The 27,773-nt window shown below is 45.1% G+C and overlaps 2 protein-coding genes and 1 non-coding gene across 15 annotated transcripts in view; 1 reads left to right on the top strand and 2 right to left on the bottom strand.

The window, feature by feature from the left end:
- Nucleotides 1-1,396: 1,396 nt before the first annotated feature.
- TRNAG-UCC (transfer RNA glycine (anticodon UCC)) lies at nucleotides 1,397-1,468 on the top strand. Its single transcript has one exon. It is a non-coding gene; the product is annotated as a tRNA-Gly (tRNA).
- Nucleotides 1,469-4,541: 3,073 nt separating this feature from the next.
- On the bottom strand, nucleotides 4,542-5,159 carry LOC6633360 (uncharacterized). The gene has a single exon (XM_002056948.3). The coding sequence runs from the start codon at nucleotides 4,974-4,976 to the stop codon at nucleotides 4,587-4,589; it is 390 nt and encodes a 129-aa protein (XP_002056984.1). The 5' UTR covers nucleotides 4,977-5,159; the 3' UTR covers nucleotides 4,542-4,586.
- Nucleotides 5,160-6,308: 1,149 nt separating this feature from the next.
- raskol (Ras GTPase-activating protein raskol) overlaps nucleotides 6,309-27,773 on the bottom strand; it is a 68,319-nt gene continuing 46,854 nt past the window's right edge. For 4 of the 13 annotated variants that reach the window (XM_070206612.1, XM_032440766.2, XM_032440767.2 and 1 more), the window contains 6 exons: nucleotides 26,066-26,137; nucleotides 12,840-12,960; nucleotides 12,651-12,778; nucleotides 8,351-11,926; nucleotides 7,198-7,513; nucleotides 6,309-7,134 (listed from right to left, as the gene is read on the bottom strand). In XM_070206612.1, the coding sequence (XP_070062713.1) occupies nucleotides 6,885-7,134; nucleotides 7,198-7,513; nucleotides 8,351-11,926; nucleotides 12,651-12,778; nucleotides 12,840-12,960; nucleotides 26,066-26,137 (4,463 nt within the window). In that variant the 3' untranslated portion in view covers nucleotides 6,309-6,884. Of the gene's footprint in view, nucleotides 7,135-7,197; nucleotides 7,514-8,350; nucleotides 11,927-12,650; nucleotides 12,779-12,839; nucleotides 12,961-20,721; nucleotides 23,504-26,065; nucleotides 26,138-27,773 lie in introns of those variants that run through there. The other 9 variants (XM_032440770.2, XM_032440771.2, XM_032440772.2 and 6 more) reach the window with 5 other exon arrangements.

The following is a 27,773-nucleotide window of genomic DNA, read 5'->3' as shown; positions in this document are numbered from 1 at the left end:
GCAACAGCGGGTGGGCATTACCCTAACCTACCCCCCTCCCCCATCGGCTATGCAACGGCGCGGCATGCGTTAATTACCTGATGAGTCCAAGGATCAAATGCCAATTGACACCTTGGGATTTCGTTAGTTGTTTATTTTTTATGCAATTGAATCAATTTAAAGCTTATTCAAATCTAATTTTATAATGCGTCATTCATGAATACATTCATGAATACACTAATGAATGCACTCAATTAAAACAGTGGCATAAAGTATTATACATTCCTGGCAATAATCATGCATTTGAAAGTAAATGAAAAACTGATGTGAGTGCAACCCATGAATGCACTTGTGAATGCAAATGTGAATATAAGCAGCAGTAGATTCAAATATGAATATAATTGTGCATTTATTTAATGAATGTATTCATGAATATTTCCATGATGTAATTTAAGAACACTTTTGAATTGTCTCATGCACTCATGAATATACTCATAAGTTGATATGCTCATTAGTTTATCAAGCGTCTATCAACTACTCATGAATATACTCATGAATGCATGCAACCACAAACATGTAAATGCACAAATCACTCAATTGAATTTGCACTCATGAATACACTCATGAATGCACACCCATTAAGACTCATTCGGCACCATGTAATTATGTTTGCATACACTCATTCATTTATATTCATTCCGTTTAACGGCATGCACTCATCTTATTCAATTGCCACTTCTTTGGCACTCACTTCGACGCATTTCGATTGCCCATTCGCCAGTTATTCACACTCATATTCACACATTTCGCCTGCCAATTTGCTGTTCACACGGATTCCGAAACTGAATCCCAAACCCAAATCCGATTCGACTTCAGCCTCAGCTCGTAAAATGCGCTGAATGATTTTTGGCTGCTGCTCGAGTGCCTCAGCCTCTTCTTCCACTTGTTGTTGTTGTTGTTGTTCTTTTTGTTGTTGCGACTTCAAACAACAACAATTCATATTTTTTATTACACCTACTTGGAGGCTTGAACCCGGCCTGAACAGCGGCTCGCAGCCAGTTCGAAGCAAAAATGAAGGCGTTAACCAACTTTAATACATTTATTTGGGCCACAAAAAAGCAAAATAAACAACGAAAAATCCGGCAAAAGAGATGAGCACGACTTAAACATACCCTGTACGCAATGCTGGCTCGAATTGGCAATGTTGGTTTCATAAGAAAATATGATTTTAGCAAATATTCCTTAAACTAGCTTTAATTTGAACAAAAATTATTTATATTTAATAAAAAAATTATTATTTATTTCCTTATATGCATGCATAGAAATAGATACATGTAATTGTTGTTGGCATAGTGCAAGCTCTGCCAAGTGCCTGCTGTGATTATATGTTGTTTTTTTATCTGATGGCCGCCAGGTGGCGTCGGTGGTGTAATGGTCAGCATAGTTGCCTTCCAAGCAGTTGATCCGGGTTCGATTCCCGGCCGACGCACGTTCTTTTTCAAATGCAATTTTGTATTTTTTTATAAACAAAATAAATTTATTCAATCATTCGGGCATGCAATCTAATTAAAAAGTAAATATAAAAAATCAACTGAATTAACAACAGAAAATGCAAATTAAAATGCGATTTAAACAAATATTAGCATATTATTTACATATGTCAAATATGTCATAAAAAATAAAATTAAATTAAAAAAAAAAAACGACTTAAAATGCAATTACCTTGATTAAAATTCAATTTAATTTAATATGCGAATATTTTATTCAATTTACTTTTAAAGGCCAGAAATTAATGATAAATTTGCAAATTATTCAACTTCAAATTAACTAAAAATCTTAACAATTTAACATGTCAAATTAAATGCTCATTAATATATAAATATAAATATTTAATATATTTGACATTTGAAGTCCTGCCTGGAATTGAAGATACTCAAAATGCAAATAATTCAACAATAATGAAAATTGCCAAATTTAATACTATTGTCCCTTGCCAGGGACTAAAGCCTGATTTCATTATACGATTTTGTACATTATTATAAGGCATAGAGAGATAGATAAAGATAGATAGATAGATTAAACTAAGCTTAAGCTAGTCAAATATTTTATATCATTTGCGTTTTAAGCATTTTGTACAGACATGCTTTTTAGAGGGTATTCAAATTCAGTCAGCTAGTCAAGCGGCTGGCGCAGGACCCGGCGCAGTCGCAGGCGCAGTCGAGGTTGCCATATCTGTCCAAAGTAATAATTATGTTTCACGTTGTTATCCTAATTTACGTGCCGGGGCTGCCCAGGCCCAGGCCCAGTCCACAGTCCACAGTCCATGCGGTCCCGAGTCACCCGTCTCCAGTTGTGGCTGTCTCTGACTCTGAGGCCTGACGACAACGGAGCATGGACTGTGGCTCAGCCTTCGCCTGGGCTTCTGCCCTGGCTGGGTTTCTGCCTGCCTGGATGGCCCCGGGCGCTGTGCAGCTCCACGTCGCACAGCGGCGCATTTCACTGGAAAAAGTATTAAGCACAAAGCGAGATACTGAAAATTGATTTCTCACCTTCGTGCACGTTATGAGCAGCCGGCTGTCCAGCTGTCCCCCTCTCCTCTCTCTCTCTCTCTCGCTCTCGCTCTCGCTCTCTCTGGCCGCAGCCTGGCTTTATAATTAATTAATATATATCGCTGCAGCGACTCGTGAGCGAGTCGTGATCCGCACGCCCGCATTTCGCCCGCGACGCAAACAATTTCAATAAAACTGATGCCAACTGTAAGTCCGGCCCAGAATGCGCCTAGACAGTCTGTCTCCATGTCCATATGACACCTGAACAATGCCCGCCAACTCACCATCAAAACCACCAACAACAACACCCCCCCCCCCCCCCCCTTAGCACCACCCGCCTGCTGCATAACTTTGCCAGCTAATCGTAAATAAAAATTTTATCTGTGAATTTATTGCATCATCGGGAAACTATTCAATTCATCGCACAGACAAAGAGTCAGAGCGAGACAAAGAGTGGCCCATGTTGGAGAGGGCGGAGGGGTAGGGGGGGAAAGCAAATTCGAATAGCCGGACGTGCTGGGAAATGTACGTTTAGACGTAGAGCCTCTCTCAAGCACCTGTTGCTCAATGGGAAATTTATTTGTCATTTCTTTTACGGCCATTTGTCGTGACATTTAATTTGATTTCAAAAATGCAGCTTAGCTTTTTTTTTATTTCGAATGCTTTTCTTTGGCCTCATGCTGTAACCTCGATCCGGTCGCAGCACTTTCTTGTTTGTTAGACCAGAAACCACTTTCGTACTTGATGTCTACAGATCTGAAAACAAATATATATTTATATCTGGCTTTAAGCTAAATTCCTGCCTTTAGCTTCGATTCTTGACCCTGACTTTCCACATGTTTCGGCCAGGTTTTGGTTTAAGCCCTCTTTCAACCAACTTTGATCTCTAATCAAAATTGGCATCTGCAAAATATGTTTAGACAAGGGCAACAATTGGAGCCAAATTTAAGTGTGCTTCGCGGCTAAGTTTGAACCATCAAAATGGCTCGAATTAACGAAAATAACTTGGCTTTAAGTAAATTTGAACCGTTTCATCTCATAAACGGTTCGCAACTTTGCTGCATAGTGTATATAAATCTCATTTTTATTTTTTCTTATTTTTCGCTTTTGTTGTCTGACCCCCAACCCCTTGCTCCCCAACCCCTTCTACTGTGCTTCGGTTAACCAAAACGAGACATCTTTTAAAATGTGGATGGCATATAAAAATTTGTATTGATATGATTTTTATGGACTTCAAATCGATTTTTTTACGATCATTGCTCGGCTTTTATGCGCTCGCCGCTGCTTTATGTGACAGGCGACGGCAGGGGGGGGCCGAGCACGCCGCCGCGGGGGGGAGCGCCAATTATGTAATTAGGTGTTAAAGCAAACAATATGCGTGGAGATTCAAATGTCAATATCGGAGCGAACTGGAGATGTGTGCGAACCGTTAGCCGGGCATCGTTGGCCTTATCGCAGCGCTGGCATCGATATGTGGAAGGGTAAAGGGGTTAGGGGGGAGGGCGGCGTCTCGAGAGCTTGGCCGAGAGCGCCATATGTTGGCCCGAAAAGTAAGAGAAGCGAACAATATAAATAAATACGCAAAGCCAATATCCGGCCCGAAGTCTGCGCCACAAACTGATCAGGAGCTGGCGACGTCGCTGCCGCAGTCGCTGCTGCCGCTGCTGCTGCCGGCCACCTGTTGCGTGCTTTTCTATGCGCGAGCAGCATTTTTTTTTTTTTTTTAATTTAATGTCTTTATTTTTTATACCACTTTTTTTGTGTTGCAATAACTTTTGCGGCAGGGTCAATGCTGCTGATTAATAAAGCGAGGCGGCGGCGGCGGCGGCGGCAACAGCTGCTGTGGCAACAGCCTGGCCAATTTCTGGTTCTGTTTGTGCAACATGCGGCAACATATTGAAAATTTTTTTTTTTTTTTCTTTTTTGCTTTTACATTTAGTTTATTGGTCATATTATCTAGAGCTTAGTTGCTATTTTAATTTATATACAAGCTACCCTGCCCCACACCCACAAGCAGCCCCGAACCCGACCCCGCCTTGACCCGCCCGTGCGCTTGCCTCACGCCTTGCTGAGGGCATTGGCGAATGGCGCCGCATTAGCCGTGTGCAGCTGATGGAACCGGCAGGCGGTGCGACAGCCGCGGCTGCAGAAGATGCGATCCGCACACATGGATCTGGCCAGGCTCCATTCGGCGACGACCAGAACGCGGCAATAGTCGTGGCACATATAGCAATCCGGCCGGGCGTGGCACAGTGCCGGCGTCACCGGCTGCAGCAGCGTCTGCTGATAGCAGCGCTGGCGACACTGCCAGATGCGCACCTGTTGGGGCAGCGTCAGTCGCTCCCGGAGCACGTTGCCGGCGGCGGCGCCTAGCGCGAGCAGCAAAATGATGCAGGTGATGCAACTGGTGCGCGGCACGGCGTTTGCTGAGCTTCTGGACGTGAACATGCTGGACTTGACTGGCTGACGTTGGCTTGGCTTCTAACTGTCTTTGGGCAGCATTCGGCTGGTTTTATGTTGCGTTCATTCAACAATTGGCCGGAAAATCCCACAGTCTACCTGGCGACGGATGCTACCTGTGCGCCCGGACGGGCGTTTAGGTAATTGACAACACATGTGCGCAATGCGGCCGACGAGCCAGATTTTTATGAATGGCGCACAGCTCTGGAAAACCCTTGGAATTTCAGCTCATTGAAGCGGCGGTGGCGGCGGCCCGTTTTATGGATCGCTTACCTGTTTACCTGTTGGCCCGGCTGTTGGATTGGGTCACAGCACAGATTTATCTATTGCTTGTTTGGTGACAGTTTTTATTGTTGCGTAATGCTCGGCACTCCGCACACACAATCGGCTAATCCCATTCTGTTGGGCCAGTTATAAAATCGGTGCGCGTGCCGTCATCTGTTGCTCGTTAAGCGGCTGCTTAGCTACAGAGCTGAACTGTAGATGCCGCGAGCCACGCGCGTTCCGAAATGTGTAGTAGTAGTTCGATTACAGCAGATGGCGCCAGTAGCGCACAGTTGTTACTTACATTTTCCATTGCATACTTTTCATCGAACATAAATAATTAACATGTACTACAGTTTGACTGTAGAACGCGCCACTTGAAAGGCGCTAAGCGGAGATGTTGGCCCGGCTGCTGGGTTAGGTCAAAGCACAGATTTGTCTGCTGCTTGGTTGGTGACAGTATTTATTGTTGTGTAATGCTCTTCACATTCTGGGCCAGTAATAAAATCGGTGCGCGTGCCGTCATCTGTTGCTCGTTAAGCGGCTGCTTAGCTACATAAATGAACTGTAGATGCCGCGAGCCATGCGCGTTTCAAAATGTGTAGTAGCAGTTCGATTACAGCAGATGGCGCCAGTAGCGCACAGTTGTTACTTACATTATTCGTTGCATACTTTTAAGCGAACACAGATAATTAGCATGTTCCCCAGTTGGACTGTAGCTGGCGCCACATGAAGAGGGCTAGGCTGATACATGCAAGGAATTCCAGATCGTAAGCGTGGGTATTACTGCTAATAATATTATTACCAGATTTTTAGGCAACGGATCCTAGAATAAATAAAAATGCAGCCCTTCTTCTGTTGTTACAAATTATTCGCCTATCACTCGACTCGTTGTGTGGTGGAATCCCTTGCAATTCGAATATATGATCCCTAACAGTCTAAAAAGATCTATCGATCCATAATCCGACCCGAGATATTCCAGAAATGCACCAAAACGGTTCGTTTTCGCATTTTTCCCCGACTTGCCCCATAAACAAATGAATATGCACAACGAAATTTGTCTAACTTTGGTTATAATTTTATTCATTAACTTAACTTGTTCTGCACACTTCTTCGTCCTGTTCTCTGCTTCTTTTGTTTATTTTTTATATTAACTTTTACAATCTTCTGCCGTTGCCGCTGCTGCAGCAACAGTTGCGTTTTTGTTGTACATCATTTTGTTTAAACATAGCTTGAGAAATTATGTATAATATGTATGTATTATTTATGTATATATATATATAAATATATATACATATATATATATATATATATAAATATATATATATATGCATACATATATATATATGTATGTATTATATTAAACATGTAGTATAATTTATATAGCATAGCATTAAAAAAAAATTGGCGCAAAAAAAAAGGTTTTTAAACAAAAATGTATCTTAATCTGACGAAAAAAAATTACACGACGACAACGGCGGCAGCTTCAACTTCTATGTGTGTCTGTGTGTGTGTGTGTGTGTGTGTGTATCCATGTGCTGGGTGCAGGCTGTAGCTAATCTACATGCAACCTCAACCCTGACCGCTTGCCGCTTCTGTCGCGCCTGCTTCCGCCGGCTCCGCTCCAACCGCTCACTGTGGCTTCTGGTTCTTTGGTGCTTGCTGCTGCTGCTGCTGCTGTTGCTGTTGCTGCTGCTGCGTCTCGTAGCGCTGACGCAACGCTGTCAGGGCGCTCAGCAGCCGACTGTTGGCGGCGTCTAGCGCCGCAATCTGCTGGCCCTGCTCCTCGATGACGCGCTGCTTGTGGGACAGCGCCAGGGACATTTTAAGCTGCTCGCGGCGCAGCTCCTCCTCCATGGTGATGAGCCTGCAAAGGTTTTGCCTGATATTAGTTGGGGCTGGTGCGAGCGAGGGGACAACACACGGGCGTTGGGGCCCCACTCACCTGTCAATAATGCTGCGCATGGTCGACTCCGACTGCTGTGACAGATTGTTGATGCCATTGCCACCGCTGCTGCCGCCGGCGCAGCCTGGTCGCTGTAGCGCGAACAGCTCGTCGCTCGAATCGCGCAGCTCGGCCTCGTCACGGTCCAGAGTGTGGCGCAGCGTGTCCAGCGTCTCCTGCAGCAGCTGGATTTCGCCATTCTGATCGTAGCCCTTGCACAGGCCCGACGACTCCGAGCCACCGCCAGCACCGCCGCTGTTATTGCTGCTGCGCAGCTGGCGACGTCGTTTGCCCTCCTGCAACTGAGCGCAGTGACCTGGTCGCAAGGAAGGATTCATAGTTAGGTAATTGCATTAAAGCAGGTGAAAATATGTAGTTAACGGACAGTTTTTTCGTGTTCATTACAAATTTAACAGATACTTTACAATATTGTTGCACTCAATTTCGTTTCAGATGTTCGCCAAAGGTTGCAATGCACTTTATCCGCCCGGCAAAACATTGGAATGCACTCTATCTACTTTGAAAAATTTGTCATGCACGTTATCTGCCTGGCAAAACATTTTGGAATCTATCTCTATCTACCTTTTATATTTTGACGTGCACTTTATATGCTTGGCAAAGCATTAGAGTGCAACTACCTTGTCAAATTTGACATGCACTTTACGAACCTGACTAAGAAATTTGCATTAACTTAAGTTTGTTTGGTAAAATCCACACGAGATCTAATATTAAATCAGCGAAAATTAAGCCTCATCTCTTTCCAAGAGATTGTCGTGCACTTAATCTGCCTGGCAAAAATCGCGTTAAACTAATCTGTCTGGTTAGAATATAAATGGACCAGCACTTTATCTTTGCTTATAAAAATTGCAATGCGCATAATTTGATTGATAAAAATAGCACATTTAGGCACTTTGTTTTGGCCGTAATTCATCTGCATGACAAAAGTTAACATGCACCTTATCTACCTGGCATATAAATTAAACTGCCAACTTTGAAGGTATTTATGAACATCTGACTCAAACTCTAGATATTTTGTTGCATAAAACAATCCATTTTGACGAACTTATACGCTTGGTATATTTTCCATGTGGACAAATGTTGCCACGAGCATGACAAAACGTGCCTTTAACCAGATTTTTTTGGCCGTACTCACCCTCAGTGTCGGTGCTGCTATCGGAGAGCGTTCGCGCCGAGTCCAGGCTGAGGCGTCGCTGGGCCACCGCCGTCGAGGAGGTTGCTGCGCTGCTGGCGCCGCCGCTGCTTGCGTATTGCTTGTGTTCCTGCTGCTGCTGCGGCTGTTGCTGCGGCAGCTGCTGTTGTTGTTGGTGCTGCTGCTGCTGCTGGTGGGGATGGGGATGATGATGGTGTTGATGCGGCTGCTGCTGCTGCTGCTGTGGCTGTTGCTGGTGATGATGCGGCGCGGACATGGCATAGGCGACACCCATGCCGCTGGCGCTGCCGTAGACATCCTCGCGCTTGAGCGGACCACCGCCATTGAGCCGGCCATAGGCGTGCGGCTTGCCAGAATTGGAGTTGGAGTTGGAGGAGCTGCTGCCGCCGCTGAGGGAGCGCTGTGCCTCCAGTTTGTTGGCCACATTGGCGCCGGCAGCCGCTGCCGCCGCATAGCTATAATAGTTGTCCGCCGATAGCTGCTCGTCCGAGGAGCTCGGTGTCAGGGTGGCCGCATCCAAGGTGCCGCCGCTGTTCAGAAAGGCGGCGCGTGCCGCCACAAGGCCAGCGCCCAGCGGCTTGACACGCCCGCCAAATGCGCCCGGCTGCGGCGTAGCCGGGCCACGTCCGGACGCGTTGGGCATGCCGCCGCTATTGCTGGTGCAGCTCTGCAGCTGGTACGAGGGATTCTTAAAGGCCAGCGGTGCGTTCAGCTGTCGCTGCTGCTGTTGCGGTTGCTGCGGCTGCAGCTGGCTCTCCACGGGACTGGAGGACTGTGCGGGCGAGGGATTGGTGGAGATGCTCTGGTAGCCGGAGCTGCAGTGGCTGCTCTTGGCCGACAGCTGTTGCTTGTTGTGACCATGACCCTGAGCATGGCCGTGTCCATGGGCATGGGCGTGGGCGTGGCTGCCAGTCGGTTGCGGTTCGATAATAACCTCCTGTTCCTCGGCGTACTTGAACAGATCGTCGAGATCCTCCAGATTCTTGGGCATGTTCGAGTTGGGATTGAGCGGCCCACGCGCATAATTGCTGTGGCCTGAGTGATCGGGTATGCCCAGATTAAGGTTCAGATTGTGACGATTAATGCGCTGGCCACGTGTTCCAGCTCCGGCTCCAGCTCCGGCTGATGCGGCGGCGCTCGCTTTGAGCAGCGGCGTCGGAGATTTGCGCACGAAAGCGCTGCTGGTGTCCAGGCCAGAGATTTGTATGAATTCGCCGGGCATGTCGTCGTAGCTGCCGCTCTGATTGCTATTGTTGCAATTGTTGTTGCAATTGTTGTTGTTGTTGATGTTGTTGCGGGGCAAGGTGCGCGCCCGGGAGCTGCCCGTGGAGCTGTCATAGTCGGCGGCATTGCCATTGTGATTGACCACATACTGATAGGTATGGCCCAGCCGATCCAAGCGCTCCATGGTGCTGGCGGCGCTCGTCTGCGGTGCCGGCGGGCAATGCGGCTGGTGCTGGGCGGGATGCGGCTGCATCAACAAGTTGCTGTTGCTGCCGTTTAACGAGGAGGATGCCATCGAGCTCTGCGACTGGGCGTGCTGCAGCACAGGTGAGCTCATGTAGCCACCGGCATTTGCAATCGAGCTTTGCGAGTTCGAGAGCAGCTGCTGCTGCTGCTGCTCCAATTGTTGCTGCTGCTGCTGCTGCTGCTGTTGCTGGAGGCGCACATTCACCGTGGGATCATTGTAGCGGAATATGTTCTTCTCGAGCGCGCTGGGCGTGAGCACGCCACGCATAATGCCGCGCTCCGCGGGCAACGGTTTGCTGACCACCGCATGCTGCGGCTGCGCCAGCTGTGCCTGCTGTTGCTGCTGCTGCAATTGTTGCTGCTGTTGCTGCTGCTGCTGCGAGTGGCTGGAGCTGGTGGCGCCGACCATGCTGCAGCCAGGATCGGGCTGGCGATTCTCCTGGTTCTCGCTGGCAATGGAGTGCGTGGACATGACTGTCGGCAGGTAGCCGGAGGCGAGCGCAGGTCCGCCGGACAGCTCCTTGGCGCGGCTAATGTCGTCCAGTATGTGCTGCAGCGGATCCAGCTCGTGCTGGCGCGCCTCGGGCAGCTTGGCCAGACTCTCGCTGAGCAGGCTGTGCAATATGGACAGCTGTTTGCCCTGATCAATGTAGCCGGCCCAGTCGAGAATGGAGTCGGGTGTCGCATGCTCCGGACGCGTCGATATATACTCGAGGAATTGCTGCATGCGCGACGCCTCCTGCTCAAGGAAATCGTTGAGGAACTCCATAAAGTTCTCCTTGCCCTGGAAGCGTGTGAAATTGGCCAGTGTCTGGAGAGTCTTGGCCACCAGCGTCAGGTTGCGTGTGGCACGCACCGACGGCAGCTCGCTGGTAATGTTGAAAAGGGACGGCGACAGGATCGCCGGGCAGAGGAAACGCAGAAATATGCTCGCCGAGATCAGATTGTCGGCCATATCCTGGCGGCCCAGCTGCTGCAGTCGCTCCCGGAACGTGGCGAAGCAGGCGCGCAGCTGCGGCGGAAAGTGTTTATGCGACTCGTAAATGCATTGCCAGGCGCTGCGCACGGCGCCGCGCAATGCCGCCTGCTGGCGCTGCAGCGAACCGGCCGAGGAGCCGCTCGTCTTGGTCGGATCAACCTCGCAGTCGCGCTCCGATTGTATCAGCTCGTTGATCGGCGCCGAGAGCGTATCCTGCAGATACTGCTCGCCCGTTAGCTTGAGGAAGGCCTCCATGCTCTTGGTGGCCAGCGAGTTGCCGCGAAAGGTCAACCTCTGATCGCCGACGCGCAGCAGATCGAGCGCAACGACATCGGTGAGAAAGGCGCCGGCCAGGCCCTGGGCATGCATCAGCAGGACTAAAGCCTGGCCAATATCCTCCTTGGCCTTGACCCCGATCACCGGCTCGAGCGTTTCGCAGACGCGCTTATAGTTCTCCTTGAGGTAGGCCAGGAAGTTGCCATAGATGTTGATGGGCAGGATGTCTGTGCTCTGGAAACGGCACTTGATGCGCAGCGTTGGCAGCAGTTCCCGCTCCTTGTCCTTGCCCAGCCCGGTGCGGCCGAGACTGTCGCCGGCCTTGTCGCTCAGTATCGGATACCAGTCCTCGCAGATCAGCCTTGAGGTCACCTCGTGCACGGGTATTTTAACGGAGCCAACAAATTGGTATTTGTCGCGCTTCTTCTTTTTGTCGACCTCACGAAAAACATTGACGGTGATCACATTGATCTCGGGTATGTCCGGAAAATCAAAGTATTCGCCCCAGAACAGCAGATCCGTTTGCAGCTTGACGCTTGTCCGGCCGTAGAGCGTCTTGTCTAGCTGCAGCTCGCAGAAGTATTTCTTTTTGGCGGGCAAGTTCTTTGCCTCGTACACCCAGAGCTTCAGCGAGTTGTCCGTGCGGCGAGTGTGCTCCGCATTCGGTGCTATCGATTTGCGCAACGAGTAGATCCAGAGATCTCGCTCCTGGCGTGATCCGCACGAATAGTAGCGCTCGCCGCGCGGCCCGCCGCGCACCTGGAAGCAGTGCCGGCGGCCCAGCACCGATTGGTGTACGGGCGCAACGCCCACAGCGCCGGTGCATGACAAATCTGCGGCGAGTAGAGAAAAGTGGCGAGTAAGTTCAGCGAATGACGAGTAAGTTACACATGTATCAAGTAGATAACAAGTTCAGCTGGGGCAACACTTAACGGATAATTTAAAAATATAACGAGTGAGCTCAACGAACGACGAGTAACGAGTAAGCCTTGTCAAACACGAGCAGTAACTATCAATCGAAAGGACGGACGAGTAAATTAAAGTGAAATAGAGTATTTTCGAATATTGTAAAATGCCTAACAAGTAACGAGTAACTGTGACTAGTAACAAGCAAGTTACTCGCTAGGTAAAAATAACTTTTAGGTAAACATCGTACACTGATTAATGACCAAATTTAATGTTAAAAATAACGAGTATGTCGAACGAAACAAAGCTCATTTCACGCAAAACAAGTTGTAATGAGCATCAAATAAGTTCGAAGAGTAACGAAAGTAAACAACGAGTAGATTTTATTAGTAACCAATAATTTACTTACAAACACCTAGCTAGTAGGAATTGCCTGATGAACAAGTTAATGTAATGTGTAAACAATAAAACTAAGTTAACGAGTAAGCAAATGAAATAGAAATCGTTTCACGAGAAGTGAGTTTACGACTAAACGAGTACTTCCAATGATAAGTTAGTTGAAAGAGTAACGAAAAAGTCTAAATGAGTTCATAACTTGTAACGAATAGCTAGTAAGAAGCGAGTTTAACGAGTAACGATTATAACACTTACCAATAGTGGACATGACTGCATGACTGGAGAGTAGACTCTCGTGGGAGCGCGAGCCGCGCAGCCCACCCGATCCGCGCTTGGTGCGCTCCAATTTGGTCACCGACTTTGTACGCTTGAGGGGATTTGATCTGTATTCGAAAATCAAAGCTGTTTGAATCTGTTTAGGTGCTTAGTTTTTTGTGCACTCACCTCTTGGAGAAGAAATTGGTAAAGCGGGAGGCGGCATTGTGCTCCGGCTGATGCTGTTTGCTGCCCAGAATGGGCGTTGTGGGCGCCGAACCGCGGCGACAGGCCTTCTCATATGAAGTATCTATACGAAAGCAAGAGAAAATCCAAATTAGTAAAAAGATTCGCATTTGATGTGAAGTAGAATGCATTCAAGGGAAGTAAAATTCCGTAAATGCTATTCCTAATTTCATTGTGAGCACATTTGTGATTTATATCGATATCGATACCGATAAGCTATCCGTTAAGCCGTTTATTTTTTGTTTCATTATATGGACATGGTAGTCGACAACCGAAACAAGGCAATTATTTATAGAAAAGCATATTTTCGATTTGTTTTCCAATTAGATTATATGATTTCGATAAGTTATCGATATGTATCGATATCCAACATCATAGGAATTAACATTGCCATTTTACTGCTGACAATTATTAACTTTTTTCCAGGCTTGTACGTGTTCCTATATGTTTATGGACACACTCCTAATACCCTCGTGGGGACTTGTGACAAATATCGATATCGATAACGATACTTTCTGGCTCCAATATATCAATGTGGTTTTGTATTCAAATTCGATTATATGATATCGATAAGTTATCGTTAGTTATGTGTTCCCATAATAATGCACCTATCGATCGTGGGTTATCGATAGGTTTTTCATATTTCATTAATCTGAAAACATTGCAAGTTATTGCACATACAAATATGATATCAGCTTTTATTTCAGCAACTAATTGTTTAAGTATTTATATGGTTGTTTTTTTTTGGTTTATTCCCGATTAAATCATCAGCATTAAGAATGAAAAAAAAAACTTGTCTATAAACCTGTCTCCGAATCGTGCTGATTATTTTTAATTAAAATGACGTTTTTATTTTTTTCATTTTATGCAGTGTTCTTTCTTTGTTTTTTAAACGAATTTTGGTATTTTTGTGTTAAGAAACGTGTTGAATTTTCGTTTCGAGGATTACGTGTCTCTTGTATTTGGGATATTTGTATCCTAATCTGCGGCCACTTTGGCAGGAATTCGCTTGTGTTTTGTTTCAATTCGGTTGACGGCACAATTGAGCGGAGACCAGCCGAGAGACAGCGTGGAGGAGGAACCCGCATAGCGCAACCGGTTTGGCTCTGGGATGCGCGACTCTCGCGCCGCCGAACAGAGGCCAAAAGGAGGACCAAGTGGCAGCAGCTGCTGCTGCTGCATATCACCTGCCCCGGTGCTGCCACGCCCACTGCAAAAGGCTGACTATGGCAACTGCGGCTGCTTGGTCAGGTACTCATTGTCCATGATTCATGATTCATCAAACTGCCCCCGAAAAAGGTAAACGAGGCTTCTTTGGTTGTGGCTAGGGAAAAACTGGTTTAGCTGTTGGTCGCTCTTCTTCTTTTTCTTCTTCTACTGCTGCTGCTGCTGCTGCATCTTCTTCTTCTTCGTTATGTACGGCTTGTGGCCGCCCTCACAAAAGAAACTCAAGAGATGTAAAGACATGGAAACGACCTTGTCAGCCCACCCAGCTAGCCAAGCTGTTTGGGCCCTTTTCTGTCTGTGTGCATGTGCGTGTGTGTGTGTGTGTGTGTGTGTGTGTGTGACTCATCAGGCAAAAGCAAACATCATTTTTGTGCGCTGACCGCGCTGCCCCAACATCTCCACCTTTGATTTATTCATTTTTGATGAGCTGCGCCTTTTGGGGGCAACTCTTCCGCAACGTTGATTCATTTCCAGCTGCCCAGAGATGCAAACACTGCGATTTGTCATCAAAAGGAAAGAAGCCCAACAGAAAGCCACAACAACAACAGTCACGACTGACAGGATACCCTGTACTGCTCATCTAGCAGCAAATCAAAAGTGAATACTCTCAAATAACTCATCGATTTTTTGATCCGATTATAATATAACTTTAAAGGCAACAAGATAACCCTCCAGTGTGTACATATCCGAAAAATCAAGACTATAGCTCTTTGATTCCCCGAGCTCTATGCCTGTTTCCATAACGCCTGCCTCTCACCTATATTCATGTAATGAAATACACTCTATCCAGCCTTTAACAATTACAGGGTATACACAAGTCTGAAAATTGTGTCATGTTTTTTTTGTTGTGTTTGTCTTCTATTTATGAAAAGAATTTCTATACGAGATCAAAAAACCCGTTGAGAAAATCTTCCACTCTTGGCCGGCGGCCCCAAATGGGCGCTGCCCACAAACAAATCACACAAAAGCCACACAATGAAGAGGAAGCAGGGCGAAGATGACGACAAAGAAGTAGAAGACGAAGAAGAAGCAGAGGAGGAGGCAGAAGAAGAGGCAGCTATAGCTCCACTTACAAAAATGGCGCAGATTATGATTATGATTTTTATAACGCACCCAACGCCCACACGCCACGCCCACAACACACAAGACCATGCCCAATGCCCATGTAAAGAGACGACCGACATACACACACACACACACACAAACACACACGGCACACCCCACAAAAGCGCACAAATGATTATGTTTACAAGTGAGGTTGGGTTAATGAATACTTGAGAACGGCGCACGGCTTGATTATAATTGTAATAGATCCCAGCCAGAGCCAGAGGCGGGCATTGCGGCATAATTGCAAAGGAAGTCGCTGTTGCAAGTAGTTAATGCCGCATAGTTATCATTATTATCAGTAATTTCCATCCAAGCGACTCGAGCATGATGTCATCTGACGACAGACTAGAGCTTATTTAGCTTAAGCTTGAGCTTCTAAAGATGCAATACAACAAATAGAAAATGTTTTGTTTGAAATGACTTAGAGCCTTAATATAACATACGCTCTGTTACTAACATAACTCTGTTATGTAAGTTTTACATACTAACTGTAACATTTCTTTATTTAAAGTTATTTAAGTGTTTTATGACTGCTTAAGAATTTCTGCAGACGCATCTATGTCAAGTCTTTGCACAACAGGCATAACAGACTCTGTTACTAACATAAGTCTGTTATGTTAATTTAACATGCATGCTGTAGCATTTGGTTGACTGCATTAATTGTCTCATAGTTCATTAAAAGTTATTTAAATCTTTTATGGCTTTGCTTAAATGGTTTCCTAAGTTTCCGGGTGTCATAAGCTATTTATTTACGTGCTTTAAATTTTCTTCATATTTCAATTTAACATATCACGACCTTAAAAGGTCTCTCTGTACTCTCACGTTCATTTTTTTTTTTTAATTTTCTATTTTTCTAATCTTTTTTTTACTTTATCTGCAACTTCATTAAGTTCCAAGCAACATTAGACAATCTATTACAAATATGTATTTATATTTATAGATCATATCTCAGCAAACACTTGACATTTCCAATATCTCATTTGGAATTTATGGCAGATCGTCTGGGTAAATGAAAAATGAAAAATGACTTATGTATGCATTTGAGCTGTTTCTAAAGTGTAATCAAATAATAAACTTCGTCTGTCTTATCAGCCGGGACGGACATTCTATTTATCGTTTCTCATGACAATTCTGAAATGCTGCTCAAATAAAACTGGGTTCAATAAACACATTTTCAATAAATATACAAAATGTATGCGAGGTCTTGTTGAAAGCGTTATCATATAAATTATATATACATAGATGCAACCAAGTGTTAACGGAAGACGTGGATTTTAATAAATTCCTAGACTTAAACAAAGTTAACTAAGCCGAACGCTTTTGTAAGTAATTTTATGTTAACATTAACATCGCTCGTTAACATTAACATTTATATGTGAACAGACTTTTAATCAAGCCTACACACAACTGAAATTGACCAAAATGCTTTTGTTAATCTTGTCGCCCGCATGCAAACATTTAACATTTTATGTTAACACTAACATAACTATGTAAACATTATTGATTTTATACTTGAAATCAAACCCACACAAAACTAAAATTGACCAAAACGCTTTCGTTAATCTTGTCGCCCGTTCGTAAACATTTAACAGTTGTTTTTTCCCTCGACCCATAATATTTGCCAATTCTATTTTAGAGATCGCAATCAGTGCCACATATGGCAAGGGCCAGGGCCTATTACAGCAACAGAGACAGTCGTGCCAGGGCAGGGCAGGGCAGGGCAGGGGAGGTGTAGGACAAGACAATTTTGGTCAAAATAAATAAAGCTGAAGGTGGCACATCTTGGGTTGAGGAGGCAGCGACCTCCAGAGAGAGAGAGAGAGAGATGTGTGATCCGAATACGTGTGTTTCGAATGCTGTTGGTGATTTCATCGACATTTGGAATGCGTTCCAAAACGGATTTCAATTCGTGTGAGGCCAGTTACCAGCGGCCAGCGGTCAGGGATTAGGGGTTACGGGGCAGTGAAAGCGATTAAGAAGTGGGGGGGGAGTAGACAACGCATGGGAAATGGATTGGAAATCGAATACGTTAATGTATTATATATAGGAGGGAGATTGGCTCCGGCTCGCCGATAAGGTCAACTCAATTAACGGCGCGTTAAACAAATGTATTTTCTATGCGATCTCACACGATCCGTCAGCTCGAGCTGATAAATGGTCGAAAGCGTACACAAGATACAGATAACAAATTATGTACATACAAATATACATACATACATATATGGGGCGGAGGGATGTACGAGTTGGAAGGGGGATCCTTTAAAGCTGGCCATGGCAGATGCGTTTGCGTTGTGATCCAGGCCGATAAGAAGACAGGAAAACAGTCGGGAACCAATCAATAAATGTGCATGTATGAGAAGTGCACAAATACAAACACACGCACATACAGACAGGCACAATCATGTCTTAATATGCACGTGTGAGTGTGTGTGAGTGTGTGTGTGTGTGTGTGTGTGTTTGCATTACAAAACACATTTCCAACAAATGTTTGCTTATGTGTCTTTCTATCAGCATTTGCTATGTTTGTGTGTGTGTGTCTGTGTGTGTGTGTGTGCGGCTTTATCGAGAATCGCTCAGCTGAGTCGCTGTTACAAAACCGTTTTCTCGTCTTATCAAATTTCAAATAAAATGCAACAACGCTCGACTGCTGTGTGTCCCTCTTCAATGCTCTCTCTCTCTCTCTCCACCTCTCTCGCTCTCTGTCCCTTCTACTCGATCAGTCCACAAGAATGCAACTGCGCCGTGTGTCCGTCTCTCTCTCTCTCTCTATCCCTTTGGCTCTCTCTCTTTCTGTGCGTCTGCCTTCCAGCCTGTCTGGCACTCTGCATGTGTGCGAGCATCGAAACAACAACAACTGCTAAACATGCACAAAAATATGCCAACAACAATTTGAAGTTTTTAAATAAAGCGTTTCGTTTGTTTGCCGTTTGCCCGTATCCAATGTGCGCTCGCTCTCTGCTGGCGCGCGCTCTCTTTCTCTCCCTCTCTCTCTCACTCACTCGCTGTTTTTGGCGTTCTCAGTTCCAAGTGCTAGTTCACAGTCTAAACTGGTTTTTCGGTGCGGGTGTCAGTGTGCGTGTGTGTGAATCATAACAAAAACAGCAAAAAAAAAAAAAAGAAAACAGAAGAAACAACAAAAACAGCGGCGACAGGCGACGCGCAATGAAATTGAAATTGTAGCCAAATCCAACGAAAGAAAAAAAGAAAGAAGCAGCAAATGCTGGACGACAGACGGGACAATGGAATAAATGAATGAAGTATGTGTGTGTGTGTGTGTTCATAACATTAAATTGGATTAATCGATGCATCTATCGATAACAGAATTTTGGGCATAAATTATACGTGCCAGCCAAAGAAGTCTTGTTTTGATTTGTATATGCTTATATTCATGTTCAAATTAAGCGTAAGCGTACTTTACTTAAGTAAAGAAGTTATTAATACTTCGTTTTGCAGCTGTGTCTTTTGGCTCCGACAATGTTAAAATGAACTACTGAACTACAGGACCGACTCCACAACGGAACGAGTGCAATAAATGATCGATTTAGTTTACGACCAAAAAGTGAACGAGTGAACTTTTTCCGCCAATTCTGCTAGAGGTTCCCATTCAGGTTTGTCTAATCACCGAAGGCAACTATCGATAGCATTTATCGTGTTTCAGTTATGTTTAGTTATCGATATACAAGCAAATCCTATCTAATTTATATTATTATAATTATTATTATTCACACGAAAATATATGTACTTGTGCTGATGATTTTGGTCTGTCTGTTAATTTTTAACACGATTCTAAAAATACAAATACAAATCATAAATAACCGACATTCAAACGTGATTGTATAACAATTTCAAAGTAATCAACATAATCAACATAATTGATATGGAATTTGTTCATGCTAAAATGATCAAGTCATTATGTATACACTCACACACACGCACACACACATATGTGTATGTGTATGTGTGTGGAGTGTGGGGGAAACACAATTGTACTTTATATATCATTTTTTTTTTCCTGCTGTCAGCCAGTTGACGCCCATTGTGCGATGCTTCGCTGCCTTCTCAGGGCCAACGCCATCAAAATGGGCAACAATTGAGCCAAACAATTGGGCTACTACACACACACACACACACACACACACACACACACACATGCACGCGCGTACATTCCGAAAAAGAAACGACGCACAATCGAGAGAGAGCAAAGAGTAGCTAAGGTATGTACAGAAATGCCAAAGAACAGGAAGGCTTAACAAAAATGTGTAGGGATGAGCGTGGGACCAGCGAGGGAGGGGAGAGAGAGGAGGGTAGGGTAGGGGGCACACACAGCGGCATGTGTGTAAAGTACATCGATAGTCAAACAAACGCACACACACACACACACATACAAAAACTTTGAATTGGAAGCCTGAGCGCATGGAATAACTCATTGGAAGCGTGCGGGGCTGGGGGAAGGCGGGGGTAATGGTAACGTATCGAAATCATGTTCTCTTATCTTATCATTGCTTTGTCTTTCTACTTCGCAGAAACGCAGCCGCGATCAATGCGCACGATCGAAGGGAAGCGAGGCGAGCGACGCGGTGTTTAGCGGCAGGGTATTAAATGGAGACACGACAAAGTAGGCGATCCTGACCGTGAGACGCATACATATTAACAAGCAATAAAAAAAAATAAAACAGAAGGGCAAAAAATAGGAAACAATTACAACGAAATGGTCGGGAGAGGGGGTCGGGGGGGGGGGGGGGGGGGGGGGGGGGGGGGTTTTATCGATTGATCAAGGGTTCAGAATATTAACAGTAACAGGAAGTGAGGAAGCAACGAGCCGTGACGTACGTGTTTAACTGCACTACGAACAGGGGGTTAAATAATAAGAGAGTAGGGGAGAGCGAGCGAGAGAGAGACAGAGAGAGAGAGAGAGCGAGCGAGAGAGAAGAAAGCTACCGCCTTTATGCAAGAAAATGTTTCAGTTAGCGTTCGGAATATCTTGTAAGAAAAAAACAAACCAAATTTGTTACAAAAGAAACTACGTTCTTTTTTTTATCTTGTTCGGGAAAATGTTTCAAAGAAATAACTAACAGGAATATATATGTGTACTTTATGTTTCTGCTTCTGAAAACTGTGACAAACTCTATTCAAGAATTAATATACCCATTGCAAGTGTTTAAAAAGCAACAATATATCATAGAAAAACTGTAAATTTGACGGATCGCTGCGTATCTTATGGCCATGAGAAACAGTATATGGGATTTACGAAAGCGAATTTATACACTGGAATATGTGAGCAATTGGAATACGAGTATTGGAACAATGTGCAGTCTACTTCCAATATGGAAAAGTGGAAGGAAGAAAAAAAAACTGCTACTTCATTGGAAGAACACAGAGGAGTCCTTGCGGAATTCAAATTAGGCAGCGAGCACTGTACTTCTTGCTGTTCCAGAAAATATATGCATATGCCATGAGCAGGCTCAGACAGGGTATACAGCATGTCACCTACCAGAATGATGTCCCGCATCATCGTCCGCTGCCGTTGCATTGCTCTGCTGCTCCGACACCGATGTGGAGGCGCCTCCTGCCTCGGCTGCCTCGGCTGCTGCGACGCCGGCGGCAGTTGTTGTTGTTGTTGTTGTGGTCGTGTGCATGGTGAGATCCTTCAGCATGAAGCGCTCGCAGATGAGCTCCTCGCAGTGGTCGGTCTGGAAGTAGGCGCTCAGCTCGTCCAGGCCCAGCGGGCAGACGTCGTAGCTGACGTAGAAGTGCTTGCCCCAGCTGCCGGTCGTGTCGCTGGCGCAGCTGTTCGACGCCGACAGCGCTGTGCCCGACGACATGCCGTGCGGCAGCATCACCAGCGACTGATGCGCTGCTGCTGCTCCTGCGCCGCCGACGCCGCCTGCTGCCGCCGCAGCCCCTCCGCCGATCGTTTTCAGCAGCGAATTGCTGCGCGACAATTTCGTCGAGTGCGCGCGGCGAATAAAGCTTAGCGATTTCTTTGGCGGCGATGTGATCGTCGCTGCTGGGATCGGATGCGGGGGCGTGGCATCCGCAGTTAACTTGGGCGTTGATTTCAGGAGAAACAAATTCTTGGGCGGAAAACTGTGCGTTAGAATGGAGGCAGCCGAGGCGCTGCTCTGCAGTTTGTAACTGGAACCGGAACCGGTACCGGAACCAGCAACGGAACCAGAGCCGCCGACGCAGTTATTGCTGACGTCCAAATGGCTGGCGCTGCTGCCGCCAAACAGCTGACGTTGCGGCAGCTGCTGCTGCTTGTTATTGTTGCTGCTGTTATTATTGTTGCTGTAATAGTGCGCCGTATCGTCCAGCGCGGCCGCCTCGCGCAGTGCAACTGACGGCGATAGGTTCTGCGGCAGCGTTTTCGCCTTAGCACGTAATGTGATCAGTGTTGTTGTTGTTTTTGTTGTTGTTGTTGTTGCTGCTGCTGCTGACGCTGTTGACGTCGTTGCCAGACCGCGCTCCACACTGGGCAGCGGCACAGCCAAAATGTTTGTGCGCGAACGCGACTTCATTAGCTTAATGGGCGTTGAGGTGTTTGTCTGCATGCGGCTTATCTCTGAGTCATCGTCGTCGACGGCTGCGGCGGCGACAGCGACGGAGGCGTCATCGTCGACAGCAGCTGACGATTGACGCGAGTGTGCGGGTGAGAGCGAGAGCGCCTGCTGTTTGGGCGGCGTTGCCATCACAATGTCGTTATCTTCATTGAAGTGTGTGCGTGGCGCACACCTGGCGCCATCTGGCGGCATATTAGGAAAAGGCTCAACGACAATGCCGCTGCTATCGTCAGCAACGCTGCCGCTACCGCTGCCATTGAGGCTGATCACATTGAGCACAATGCCATAGCGTTTGAGCTTCGACGCTGGCGTTGACGTTGACGTCGATGTTGACGTTGACGTCGACGTACCCGCTGTCGCAGCCTTAAGCAATTGCTGGCGCTGACGCTGCTGCTGCAGCTGATCCTCATCATCAGAGTCCGAATACTGCGCAGCAACGTCGCTGCCGCTAATGCTCCAATTGAAGCCGCAAGGCGGCGACATTTTGCTCACGCTGCTGCTGCTGCTGCTGCCGTTAGATTTGCGCTCAACTTTTTTAACTGTATTGCTCTTTTTCCAGCTGTTGCTGCTCAAACTGGAGCTGCTGCCGCCGTGCGGTGCTAAATGGCGTTGCTGCTGCTGCTGCTGTGCGACGTTGTCGTCGTCCTCGATGACCAGCGGCACGTAGAAGGTGGAGCGGCGACGCTGTGTCTTCTCCTCCTGCGTTGGCGTCGCTGCGGCACCACTGTCGCTGCTCTCGGCGCTGTTTCTAGTCGTTGTTGTTGTGCTGCTGGCGTCGCTATGCGCCTGCAACATTTTGCGCGTTTCTTTTAATTGTTATTCCTGCTGCTGTTGCGCTCAGGCGCCGCGCACAACATCGCTCTCTCTCTCTCTCGCTCACGCACACATACAGGCGCGCACGCGCGCGTACGACTGGACGAAGAGAGCGCAGTGTGCAGGTATTTCTTATGTGTGTGTGTGTGTGTGTGTGTGTGTGTGTGAGAGTGTTTTTCTGTTTCTGTATGCTTGTCCGTTTGTTGTGGCTTCTTTGCCTGCTGCTGCTGCTGCTGCTCTGCTCTGCTGCTGCAATTTGCTGACAAGCAATTTTTTCTTTTTTGTTTTTGCTGTATGTATTTCTTTATGCTTTTTTACTCAGTTTCGTTTGTTGTTGTTGTCGTTTTTGTTGTTGCTGATGTTTGTGTCGCTTGGCTTATAAAAATTATGCGCTCAAGTGCATTTCCGCGTTTGCGAGCGAACGTTTTATATTATTTTTTCTGCTTTACAGTTTTTTCACGCGTCGTTGTCGCCAGTTGTTGTTGTTGTTGTTGTTGGTTGTTTGCAGTTGCTTTATCGCGGCTTAGCATCACATTCGCTGCGTTTTGTTGCATGCAACACAGCATTTAATGACTTGTTGTACGAAATGCACACGCACTTTTGATTTGTTTTAAATATCAACAAATATTTCACATATACACAAAACAAACAGTACGAAACAATCACAATTAAAATAATATTAAAAAAAAAAAAAACATTTACGCACGCACAAAGTGAAGGAGAGAAACGCTGCTAAAGTAACGCGACACTCGGAAGATGAGGATACATTGTGTATGGAAAACTAAACCACAAAACGCAACAAAAACAAAAATAAAGACAAGATAGAAAAACGCATTGGAAGGCGTCTGCGTTGTTTTCGTCTTCCCGCTTCGCTACCACTCGCTGACGCGCCTTTCTCACAACTGACGCTGCCGCCGCCGACGCAGCCGTTGCTACAGCGGCGGCGACATGGCCACGATAAAAATGCGAGAGAGCGATTGTGGCGAGAGAGTGAGAGAACGATCGACGCTGTTTGTTTTAAAACAGGGCTGGAAGGTAACACAACCAATTGGGAGCTGTTTATGTTTAAATTTGCTTTAAGTGAATTTTAATTAATTATCTCATAAAACAGTGCTTATAATTATGGCAAATAATGCAAATTAAACAATCGACAATTGGCACTCAATTAATTTAACAATTTAAGTTTGAATTTCAGTTGAAAATTTACGTTTAAAAGTCGCAGCCCTGTTCTATGCAAGAGAGCACGCCACAGTGTAGCCAAGCGACGCTGCCAAATAGAAACAGTGCTGCCCATGCGCGTTGACAAAGCCACCGAATCGAAGTCGGCGGCGTGAGCGAGATGGCGCGACAAAGTGCAAGGAGCGTGAGAGAGCGAGTCAAGACTCAGTCATGCGAACACACAAATGCACTGCAATTGAGAATATGCCCAAACATACCAACACATAAACTCTTTAATACATGAATATATAAATAAATATGTATATAATAAGCCCATGTATATAACATAAAGCAATTTAAATTGGTCAACAAAGCTGTCAGAACACATCTTTATTAATAATAAAAATTCTCGCTTCAATAGGGTTATCAACAGACTGTGCAGAAGTTTGATAATAATGTTTAAACTTACACTCATAAAGAATACATATGTATATTAAAAATTATATATGTATGTGTGTACATTTGTCTCACATTTATAAGCAAAACTGTAACAGCTAATTGATTTTCTCAAGTCTTTTGTGATAATTGTTAATAAAACACACAAGAAGTGAGACGAACTTCGCCCCCCGCCCGCGGACTTCTTTCTATTGTATTAACAAGTTTCTCGTGTATTTCGATCGTATCGTTAGATTTTGCATGCATGTTTGTACGTGTCCGTGACAAGTCGCATACAAAACAGTCAAAGACATGCACAAACATGTTTTTTTTTTCTTCTGCCGATGCGCATGTACCAAATCGTATCTGCATACCTGCATGCCGTACCAAAGCATTTATCAAGGGTAAACAATATGCCCGATTGTCTTAGGCGCAGCGCAGTGTATTGTACGAAATTGAATTGAAAGCAAAACAACGGCAACAGCAGCAACCGGAGAGAGTACAAGTGGTGGAAGAATGTAAGTGGAGAAGTAGATGCCGAAACAAGACGCAGGCATAAGCCATGCGCGGCATAAGGGCGTGAGTGGCAATGTGGCTCGTAATTGATCTAATTGAGCGCAGGTACACACACACACACACTTGAATATTTTTTGTGTGCTTGTGTGTGTGTGTGTGTGTGTGGGACACAAGGCGATACTTGGGCACACAGGCAGCGCATAATAAGCAAATTAGAGGCGTACATTTCCAGCCCCTCTCCATCCCTCTCCAACACGGGCACACACACACACACACACTATCTCGCTCAGCAGCAGTTGGCTGCTTAACGGAAGTGCGTGACTTTTCTGTTTTACGTGTTTTTGCCCTTCTCTTCGCTTTCATCCTCAGCACCTTTTGCGGAACTGTGCGACTTATTTATGAAGCTTGAAACAAGCCATTTCCAGTTCTGTTTCCATTTGCATTTCCATTTGCGTATGTCAGCGGCACAGTGAACTGTTAATGCGGGCCTAACAAATATTACGGTTTCTTCACCCCCGGCTCCCCCGCCAAACCACCTACAATAACGACCTCACGCATAGCCTCAACGTATGCTATGCTAATGTGTTACGCAAGCGCTGCAAAGTATGCAACAGCAATTGCGGCTTCAACTTTTGAGCTGGCAATGCGTCGGGCTTAGAGATGGGCGCGTGTCAACATTTGTTTAATCGATATTCAAACACGATCGCTAATTGGTGCTAAAACCTATTCAAATATGTTCGCATTTTGCTGTCAATCAGTGAAACTGCAAGGTAATCGATAGTAGTCAGACTTGATAGTTTCGATAATCGATAATCGATTATCGATAAATATAACTATTTATGTTCTTTAGATCTTTGTGTAACATATTTGATCCACATATATATCAAGCATTATTATACAATACTATTGATAGGGGAAATTGGCAAATCGAAATAGTTTTTCAAATTATTTTTGGTATTTTTCAAATACTAAAAAAAATAGTCTTATATACGTATAGCTAGATAGTTAGTTTCTGTAAAAAGAGAACACCTCATATTTTGTTATCTCCAGTAAACTTGCAATTCATGATGTTTTCCATAGAACATAATTCGAGCTGTAATCCCAAGTTGAATACACATTTCCGTCTAACGAATTTCGCTCTACTTACTCTATTTTATAATAGATTATTATGATCTAAGGGAACTAGGCAATAGTAGTTGGGTATACGCTCTAGTATTTTTTGTACATATATCTTTTTGATAAATCGATAGATTCTAGTTCCAAGCTGACTATGATTTAGGGCATTGACTAAATCGGCGTACAGCTCTATAAGTCCCCCTTTAACAAGCATGGCCCAACAAAGAAATTGTTTACCTTCGTTCAATGACGTATCGTTTAGCGCCGTATCAAAGTGTATTCGAGGCAGTGTCTTCGATTTGTACTCACCTGCAAATAAAAGGTGGAGAGAGAGAGAAAGAGAGAGAATGAAGGTTAGGCAATTGTGTATAGAGTATTATCAATAGTGCGTGTCTAGATAATGGGCATTATTTAATGCCAGTTACAGTTAGTTCTCAAGTGAACCGAAACGCAAAACCAAGCGACGTTCAATAATAAAGCGACCCATTTACATGGTTTGACCTTTTGCTCGGGTGCAAATTGCATGGCGATGTCAAGTTGTTATGAATTCATTTCAATTAATGCAAAATATGAATAGCCAACGGCAACAACAGCATTGACAACAACTTTAACAACAACATTGACAGCAACAACAACAACAAAATGCGCCAATTCAGCGCCGAGCGCAATTTATGTGCATACAGAAATGTGTCGTCAAATGACAAAGACTTCGCTTCGTTCAGATAAAGATACAGATACAGTAACAGATACAGATACAGATACATATACAGATGCAGATGCAGATACATTTACACAAAAGATACGCGCATTCAGTAGCAGCAGCTGTCAAAGCAACAACAACCCACGGGGGCAAGGGGTGCGGCACGTGTGTGAATGCCCATTGAAATGGCCTTCGCTTAGAAAGTCGTCGTCTCCATGACCATTCAACACATTCCCCCTGCCCAACCCCAACCACACTGGAGTTGCTTCCAATTGAGGGCAGGCCCTGCTGACGTGGCGATCAGACGGATAGAAAGCAATTGTACGCGTTGGTCGACCAACAGATACTCTGTTTACAGTGTTGACATAACCTAGAATCAATTAACACTCACATCCTGTTTAGAATTTGCGGACTTTAGCTAACTATTAACAAGCATTAGAAAGCTGGAAATACTTATAGCTAAGCATTTCCAGGCATTGGAAGGCTTCAACACTTCCAGCGAACTATTGACAGGCATCGGTAAGCTGGAAAATATTTCAGCTAAATATTTACAGTCATAGGAAAGCTGGAAACACTTCGAGCGAAGTAATAACATGCATTGGAAAGCTGGAAACGTTTCCAACCATTGTAAAACTGGAAAGTCAGCTTAATGTGTGAATCCAATATATCTTTTACCCATCTTATTTTGGCTAAAGCTTAAAGAGCTCAGATATTGAAGTATCAAGAAGTAGAATTGTACGATATATTGAACGATAGGTTGACAGCATTAGGTCATACTTGCTTTCGGATCAGCCATATATAAAATTCTTCTTTATTCCAGATATATAGATACACAAACTATACGCTTTGGGTCCCTAAAGCATAATCTCAATAAAAGATGCCGACCATAACCATAACAAATACTCTTTCTATCGACTTGTTTTACAGGGTATACGTAATGTGAAGAAGCGCTAGGAAGCGCTGGCTATAAACGACGTGCACATAAAATTAAACCCATCTTGTACTCGCAGATAGTCCGTTTGGAAGTTGAGAATCATTCAATGATTCAACCAATTGTGCATTCCCATTGACTGCACTCGCTTCCACAGAATATTACACACTCTACATGTGTGTGTGTGTGTGTGTGTGTGTTTGTGTGATAATGTTTCTTCAGTTGTCTTGAATTGCATTTCAATGGAAACTCAACTCATTCGATTTCATTCCGTTCCGTATCATTTCAGTTCTTTTGTCTAATTGTTGTTTAAT

Source organism: Drosophila virilis, chromosome X (assembly GCF_030788295.1).
Source record: "Drosophila virilis strain 15010-1051.87 chromosome X, Dvir_AGI_RSII-ME, whole genome shotgun sequence".
Classification (NCBI taxonomy): Eukaryota; Metazoa; Arthropoda; class Insecta; order Diptera; family Drosophilidae; genus Drosophila; species Drosophila virilis.
The sequence above is the reverse complement of the archived record's forward strand: the minus strand, read 5'-3'. Positions and strand labels throughout refer to the sequence as shown.

Bases quoted from the DNA above. Each gene is read 5' to 3' on its own strand.
- LOC6633360 (XM_002056948.3), bottom strand. From the start codon at position 4,976: ATGTTCACGTCCAGAAGCTCAGCAAACGCCGTGCCGCGCACCAGTTGC.